The 8,800-nt window shown below is 35.6% G+C and overlaps 1 protein-coding gene across 1 annotated transcript; it reads right to left on the reverse strand.

Annotated features, from left to right (window-relative positions):
• Positions 1-5,366: 5,366 nt before the first annotated feature.
• Positions 5,367-8,560, reverse strand: LOC113361980. Its single transcript, XM_026605043.1, has 4 exons — positions 7,825-8,560; positions 6,558-7,123; positions 5,780-6,455; positions 5,367-5,542 (listed from the first exon to the last, which is right to left on the reverse strand). Exons 1-4 carry the CDS (start codon positions 8,558-8,560, stop codon positions 5,367-5,369), a joined length of 2,154 nt encoding a protein of 717 aa, XP_026460828.1.
• Positions 8,561-8,800: the final 240 nt, after the last annotated feature.

Genomic DNA, 8,800 nt, shown 5'->3' on the forward strand with positions numbered 1-8,800 from the left:
TGTAGCGGCTTAATACAGTGTGTGTTCAATCTGGACTAGGTCCCGGGGTTTTTCTGCATTTGCGGTTTCCTCGTTAACAAAATTCTGGTGTCTGTGTTATTTCTTTTCCGCATTATATTTTGTTATATAATTGAAATGTCATAGGTTGTGCGTTAAGATAAATCAATTAGAATATCCAACCTTTGGTTGTTGATTTACATTGATTGACACTTGAACATTGGTCCTTGGTACTGTTCAAGTTATTTCACATAATAATCATGGTCACGGATTTCTATCTGTTCGATTTGCTTATTACATTGTGAAATAGAGATATTATAACTCTTTGATATAATTTATTAAGACTGAGTCTAGTTGACTCTCTTGAAAGTATATTGTAGTTAGTCCATACAGATTGCTAATCGAAATATTGGGTGTGGTTGTTGTACCCCCCGCTTTTTCAATTGGGATTCGTGAAGCCAGGTTCATAGCTCGAGTATCCTGATCTTGTTCGATTGTTGATCTGGTCACTTGAACAAGATAGATAGAAATCATCAAAGTTCTCTTCGTCTCAGACTTTGTTGATTCCACAAGTTTTATACTTGTGAGGTGAATAATAATCTAGGTTGCACTTCGGGTTGCATAAGTCCGGATTTTGAGGTTAGCTAGACTTTGTCTATTGCTATCGATTTCCATCACCTTGATTAAACTTTTTTATCGCAAAGGAAATCACATATAGGCTTATCTGTGGGAGGCATATTGGTTTAAAGTCTTCAATTAAGTTCAAGGGTGTGACGTCAACTAATGGAATCAATTGCGCGGAGTCTTACAAGGATTCAAGAGGCGTAAGGAACGCAACTGTAACTGAATTGCTGGGAGGGTTTAATACGGTATCAACTACATTCCATCCCAAAGTTAATTGGTAGTACGCTAGTGTCTGTAGCTTCTTAATACAGTTTGGTGTTCAATCTGGACTAGGTTCCGGGGTTTTTCTGCATTTGTAGTTTCCTCGTTAACAAAACTTCTGGTGTCTATATTATTTCTTTTCCGCATTATATTGTTTATCTTTATAATTGAAATATCACAGGTTGTGCGTTAATCAATCAAAGTAGACATCATTGTTTGTAAGATACGACTTGATTGATTACTTGGGAATTGATATTTGGAATCACCCAAGTACTCTTACCCGAAAATTAGGTTCACGGACTTGCCTCTGTAAACGTTCTGGTTGTGAGAGAAAGAGATATAACTCTGGATATTCTTTCTTGATTGAGATTCATTAAGTTGAACTTTCAGAATTGAATTTGAGTTTGTCCATACAGGTTGCCTAAGAAAAAGTTGGCGGTGTATTTTGGTACCCTCGCGTTTTCAATTGGGATCAGAGCAGGCAAACACGTTTAAGACCTAACAAACCTCTATTTGAAGCAATCTGACTATATGGACAAGAGTGAAATCTCGATAAACTTACCACCAGCATTTGATGGCACAAATTATTTATGGTGGAAAATTGCTACGCATTCCTTTTTACAAGCTCGTGACTTCGAGACATGGAAACTTGTAATTATTGGATACGATGCGCCGAGAGTTGTTGTAGATGGAACTATTGTTGCAAAGCCATTAGGACAATATAGTGAAACCGAGATAAGTGTTGCAAAGCATAATTCTGACAGGTTGAACGCTATTATCCACGCCATAAGCCCATATCTTCATCACCATGTAACTTCATGCACTAAGTCTAAATATGCTTGGGATATCTTAGAAACCGTATTTGAATGAGATACCTCAGAGAAAGATGCTAGGCTTAAACCTAAATTCTGACTGGGAAAATCTTCGTTTGGCTGATGAAGACTCGTTTGATGAGTTTAATCAAAAGGTGTCTGGAATTGTTAATATATGTTTTGCACTAGGGAAGACCATCCATCAAAAGGACATTGTGATGAAAACTCTCTGATCTTTACCAGCAAGATACGAGTCTAAGAAACATGCCATCATGGAAGGGAATAACCTTGAAACTTTTTCCAGAAACGGTCTCGTTGAGAAGTTGAAAATATTTGATCACGAGCACAACAAGGTTAAAGATAGTACTTTTGCACTTGAAGCCACAACAAAAGCAAGCGGAACTTCAAAGAAAAGCTTGTCTTGGGCTGACGAGTGTTTTGTTGGTCACAATGAAGAGAATATATCTATGATCACACAACAAGTCAAAAATCTTCTAAGGAGGTACAGACAATCTGAAAAGCGGTGCTCCCGAACCGAGATCCAAGATTATTCATTTATTCAAGACCAAAGTTCTCTTCAAAGAAATAGTTCTCTCATTGTTTCACTTGATAACTCTGATGAGCTTACTTCTGAATATCAGACAGAGAATTCCGTCTCTTGTACAGAAATATTTGTTGATTCTGATTCAGCCTCTGATTCTGAGTCAGAAAAGGAGATTTTAGATTTCTTGAATAAAAGTGAAGAAATTCATCGAGAAAACCTATATTTGAAGAAAATTGTGGGGAAACTCGAATCATCTCTTAAAGTGAAAAATCATGAGTTGGAGAAACTTAATGAGAAGTTCACTAAAACCTTGTCTGTCAAGGAGAATGAGATTGATACCCTCAAGTATGATCTATAAAGGCTCTCAGGAAGTTCAGACAAGATCTCAGCTATGTTGTTTGGGAAAAAGGCCTTTGGTAATACTAATGGTATTGGGTTCTCCAGCAAAACCTCAATCACCAACAATTGTTTCATACCTGCTGGTTCGTACAAAGAGAAAACAGTTTGTTGTGATAAACAGGTAGCTGAATAGTTTAAAGTTGAACCCTCAATGCATTGCTCCTTTTTGGATGCAGAGACATGTTCAGGAAAAATGTTGTAAATTCAAGAAGAATAACACAAGAATTGTTAAACTTCAGAATGACATGCATAGAATGAGTTTACTATTGAAGAACAATTCGAGAACTTCAAATCCGAGGAGACAACGGAGTAGAAGAACCAGAAAAGGTAAGATTCTTGAATACACAAAGGGCCTTGACAAGTCACCTAGTGACACAAGTGGTGAGTGTTCCACTCACCCCACCACTACTTAATTATAGTAATGAGTGCAGCCTCAATATTTTAGCTTGAGAAAATGAGGTTGAACAAAAACTCATCACATGACTTTTTGTGATGACAAGGCTTCTCAAGTATAAGTGATGTGTGTCGTAACCACAACAAATTAGTGAATATTTTTCCACATAATTGACAAGTAATAAAGTGTAGTCAAGTTCGTTCGTACGAGGAGCAAGAGTTTTTAGTTGTTTAATTGTTACAAAAAGGGGGGTTTTCTTGTTTTAAAGTTTGCAAAAAGAAAGTAAACAAAGCAATCGAAAGTTTAAGTTGAAATCGATAAGAGAAGTTAGATCAAGGAATCGTTCTTCGTTGCAAAACAATGATTCAAGTTATGTTCTTTTCCACTTGTTATTAGTCACAGATTATCACCAACCGTAGGATAGCAGGTTCGCTTAGCTAACCCCAAAATTTCTCGTTTCACTGAGTAACAGGTCCGCTTAGTTATCAGATTATATTCTAAAGAACCACATTGAGGTTCGCTTTACAAGATGTGATTCAATGAACGCATTAAGATTTATGAATTTAGGTTTAGTACTAGTAGTTAAACTCGGTTCGCTCGGTCCACTTTCTAGCGTTATTTTCACACACAATTGCTCCACAGAATCCCTCTGCAAGGTATCGTGTTTTCTACTTGTGTAAAGAATCAAGAATCGATTAGGTATTCCCTAGCTTTTACTAGCTTTAGATTGAATAACAAATCAATTCAGCTGTCCACCTAAACGATCTATCATGCAAGCATAAACATTTAGTAAAACAAACGATAGCTAGTACAACTGTTGCCACGGTGGGAGGGCCGACCGAAGAAGAATCTAAAGATGGGGTTTGTCTGTAATACTTTCGCTCCGTTTCGGAAAAATTGATACTTTCACCCCGTTTTAGAAAAAGTGATACTTTCGCACCGTCTCCGAAAAAAGTGATACTTTCGCCTCGTTTCAGAAAATGTGATACTCTGGCTCCGTTCCATAAAAAGTGATTTTTTCTTGAACCGAGCGAGAGTATCACTTTTTCTGAAACTGAGCGAAAGTATCACTTTTCCCGAAACGGGACGAAAGTATCACTTTTCCCTAAACAAAGCGAAAGTATCGCTTTTCCCAAAACGGAGTGAAAGTATCACTTTTCCTGAAATGGAATGTGAAAGTATGACTTTTTCTAAAACAAAAAATTGGTCGATCCATAAACCAAAATATGGTTGCATGATGTGTTATGCGTCCTTTGTGGTGGTTTGCATAATAGCTATGCATTCAATTTTCAAGAATTGTGCCTAAAATAAAAATACCGCTTTTCTTGAAACGGAGGGAGTACATCGTTTTATTAGTTGCAAAGGAAAATTAGTTGATGCATATACCAAAATATGGCTACATAAAGTATTATGTATCCTTTGTGGTGGTTTGCGTAATGGATATACATTTAATTTTCTAAAATTGTGCTTAAAATGATAAATACCTCCAAATTTTCCGTAAAAACTCTAAATTTGATATTGTTGTTTATACTCATTGCATAGCTTTTTTTATTACCTTTACAACGAGATAAAATTTGTAAAATTCCAAAGCACGGATTTTTAGATATGTTATATTAAAGTTTGGTTGCCAATTATACCCTTAAAGAATAGGATACATAAGGAATTATAGTAATTTGACTAAAAGGGAGGGATATTTTGGTATTTTCAAGTGCACACTACCAAAATCTTTTTATCAAATTGCAAATTTATGTTAGGTTTCAATTTATAAAAAAAGTGGCCGTAAAAGGGACTCCCTCCCTTCGGGCCTTCCGGTCGGTCGGCCCAATCATGTGAAAAACTTCAAGATAAAATTGAAACAAAACTCAAAGCATTTTCTTTTTTTTTTTTTTTGCTGAATCACATTTTTTTATTAATTGAATGGCAAAACACCAATACAAAAGTTTACAGGACTAAAGAGAGAAACCAAAATAAAACAAGGCTAAAAGACTAAATTTGACAAAGGTAGAAAATTACAGCATCTAAGAAAAAATTGGTTTTTAGCTTAGCACAAGCTAAAGTAAGGAACTCCTGGATGTTCAATTCTCTTCAGGAATGAAGGTCTTCCTCGGTGGATGATTCTTACACCTGCATTTAAACTTGCTCCTCTTGTTGCCAATGTTTTTACTGTGAAGTTTATTTCCTTCATACAGTGAATCAATTCAAATTCTTCAAACTCTTTGCTTACTTTTAATCATCTTGCTCTGATTTACCAAGGTATTTCATCTCTTTTAAGACATTCTATGACAGTAAGTGAGTCTGATTGCATGATTATCTTGTTACATTTCAGATAAGCAGCCTATTCAAGTGCACAGAGTACTGAATATTCACATGCTATTGAAGACAGAGCAACACCAATTCCACCTGTAAGAGTGCCAATTACCTGACTGTTGCAGCCTCTAGCTATGACTCCAATTCCTGCATTCCCAGGCTCTCCAATTGATATTCCAGCACAACAGAATAAAGTAAAGTCAGCTGCAGGAGCATTTCAGAAAGTATCTATGATGCAGTTAAACTTTATGTGTCTGTCACAAATTTTGAAGAATGATAATATTTGAGAATCATAGTCTTGGGTCCATTTATTTCCTTTCATTCTATGGCTTCCTTCTTGTACTGTTTTGTATACTCTACATTTAAAAGTATTACTATGAGGCTTCACTTCCTCAAATAATTTATTATTTCTTTGAAACCACAATTCTCTCATAGTTGTACATGCAGTTGTCATCCATATTTCTTTAATAATAAGACTTTTATATTTGGCAGCTGCACTTTTGGCAGCTGCACAGATGTCTTCAAAAGAATTTGGATTCTTGAAACCAAAAATGGAGTTCAGCCAAGACCATATCTCCAAGCTGAATTTGCATTGCCACAATGTATGATTCATATTATCCTCTGCTTCTTGACAAATGCAACATCTAGAAACTGTTTCATAGCCTATTTTCCTCATCTCCTCATCATCCATATATACCCCCTGCTGCAACTTCCAAATGTTGCTAGCAATACTTGGGGGGTGCAAAAATGGCTTCCAAATATAATTAGGCCATGCAAGTTTTGGCTCTTTTTCCCTTACTCTTTCAACTGCTGCTGAAGTTACAAATTTTCCACTCTTGTGACCAGTCCATATCATCTTATCTTCTCCACCATTAATGTCAGGCAAGCAAGCACTAGTAATGATTGATTGCAGTTCTGTAGGTATGCACCATGAATTTCCGTTCAACAAGTTTGCAACTTTCATGCCAATATTATTTTGAACTACCTCAGAGAAACCAATTTGATCTACTAGAGGTGATTCTCCAAACCAAGTATCAAACCACACTGATAGTTTGGTTCCATCTCCTATACTCCACCTTATGTATTCTTTTAAGTAATCCCATGCCCATTTTAATCCCTTCCAAATAGATGATTATTTCCATGTAGATATCCACAGTCCTTGCTTATCTTTAAACTTTGCTTTTAAGAAGAGAGCCCATTCTTCCTGTGAATTAATCACCTTCCACATCATTTTCATAAGAAGCACTTTATTTATCACCTCAAGTCTTTTAATCCCAAGGCCTCCCTTCTGGTATGGAGTACACACTCTCTGCCATGAAATGACTTTATATTTTCTTTTGTCACTATCACCAGACCAGTGGAAATTTATAATAATCTTCTCACAAATTTTGATAACAGAAGATGGCCATTTGTAGACTTCCATTGTATATATTGGAATACTACTCAACACCGATTTAACCAAAATTACTCTGTCTTGAAATGAGAGCAGTTTACCTTTCCAAGCTACTAATTTACTCTGCATTTTTTCCACCATTGGCCACACCATAGCTGAGGTTACTCTTCCTGGAGCTATGATAACACCTAAGTATTTATCTGGGAATTGAGATAACTCCATATTGACCACTTCACTTATCTGTTGTTTCCTTGCAGTTGTAGCACCATCCACAAAGCATTTACTTTTGCTTTTGTTGATTATTTGTCCTGGACGGCTTTGATACTCATCTAAAAGTTTTAATAAATTCTTTAAACTTCTTTTGGCTCCATTGCAGAAGATGAATACATCATCTGCAAAAAACAGATGAGTGGGATGAACACCATTCTTAATCACCATAGGAAGAATTTTACCCTTTGCAACTAACTGTGAAATATTTCTGCTCAATAATCTTCCATTAACACAAACAAGATTGGAGATTCACATGGACAAATAATCCATATGGACCACAAATGTTCTGCCCAATAATCCATATGGACCACAAGTAAGATTGGAGATTCAATAATCTTTCATTAACACAAATGTTTCTGCTCAATAATTTTACCCCTGCCCCAGTCCCCTCCCAAGTGAAAAAAATCCACATGGACCACCATTCACCAAGATTGATATTCTTACAGATTGAAATAATGTCATTAACCAATCACACCAGGATGAAGAAAAACCATATTTCCTTAATACTTTCATAAGAAATTCCCAGCTGACAGAGTCATATGCTTGGGAAATATCTAATTTCAATCTAACATTCCCTTCTCTTCTTTTAATCTTCATTTCATTCACCAATTCAGATTCAAGTAAGACTTGTTCTTGTATACTTCTTCCATGTAAGCTGAATGTTGTGGAGATATTAGCTTCACCATAAGACTACTCGTCCTTTTAGTAATAATCTTTGTAAAAATCTTAAATACTACATTACTTAATCCTATGTGCCTAAATTGATTTGCAGTTCTTGCACATTGTATTTTTGGTAACAACATTAAGAAGCTAGAGTTCATACCTTTAGGAATGAATTTCCTCCTCCAGCAGAATTTAATTGCAGCCATCAAGTCATGTTGAATAATATCCCAGCAAGTCCTATAAAATATTCCATAAAAACCATCTGGTCCTGGAGAACTTTCAGGATCCATATTAAATACTGTTTTTTTTATTTCCTCAGCACTAGGAATAGCATCCAAGCACTGTTGGTCTTTATCATTAATCAACTGAGGCACTACATCCAATAACTCCTCTTTAATATTAACAGGTTGCTCCTCAAACTTTTTTTGAAAATGAGATACTAATGCTTCAGCAATCTTGGTTTGATCTAATATCACATTGCCTTCGGAATCTTCCAATTCACTGATTAAGTTACTTGAAGATCTTATTTTCAAATTTGTATGAAAAAAGCTTGTATTGGATCCTCCTTCTTTTACCCACTTAACTCTTACCTTCCGTCTCATTAGAGTATTAAGTTGCACCTTTCTATTAGCATGATCATTTTGTGCCTTAATTAAATTTTCCAATGCATCAGAATTAAATGGATCATTATCAGATACTTGCATAGCTTCCATGACTTTTACTTCAGCTTCTTTAAGTTTAGCTTGTACATTCCCAAAAACTCTCCAATTCCAGTCATTTAAAATCCTTTTTAAATCTTTCAATTTCTTCATAAAGGTGAAGGCAGGATCACCATCAATTTTTGTTGACCAACTTTCTTGAACCACTGATAGAAATTCAGGATGACTGATCCACATCTTCTAAAATTTCCTGGGTACATTTTTTGGCTTTGGTATATTGGCACAACCTCCCAACAAAGGAGAATGATATGATAATATTCTAATCCCTACTTTATAACCCCAATCTTCATTTTTGATTAAAAACTACTTTGTCTAAAGAACCGTTGTTGACAATTAGACCAAGAATAATGCAGTCCTGTTTTTGGAGCTTGAAGTAGTTCACATTTATTTAAGCATTCACTGAAATCCAACATTGAA

Source organism: Papaver somniferum, chromosome 1 (assembly GCF_003573695.1).
Source record: "Papaver somniferum cultivar HN1 chromosome 1, ASM357369v1, whole genome shotgun sequence".
Taxonomy (NCBI): Eukaryota; Viridiplantae; Streptophyta; class Magnoliopsida; order Ranunculales; family Papaveraceae; genus Papaver; species Papaver somniferum.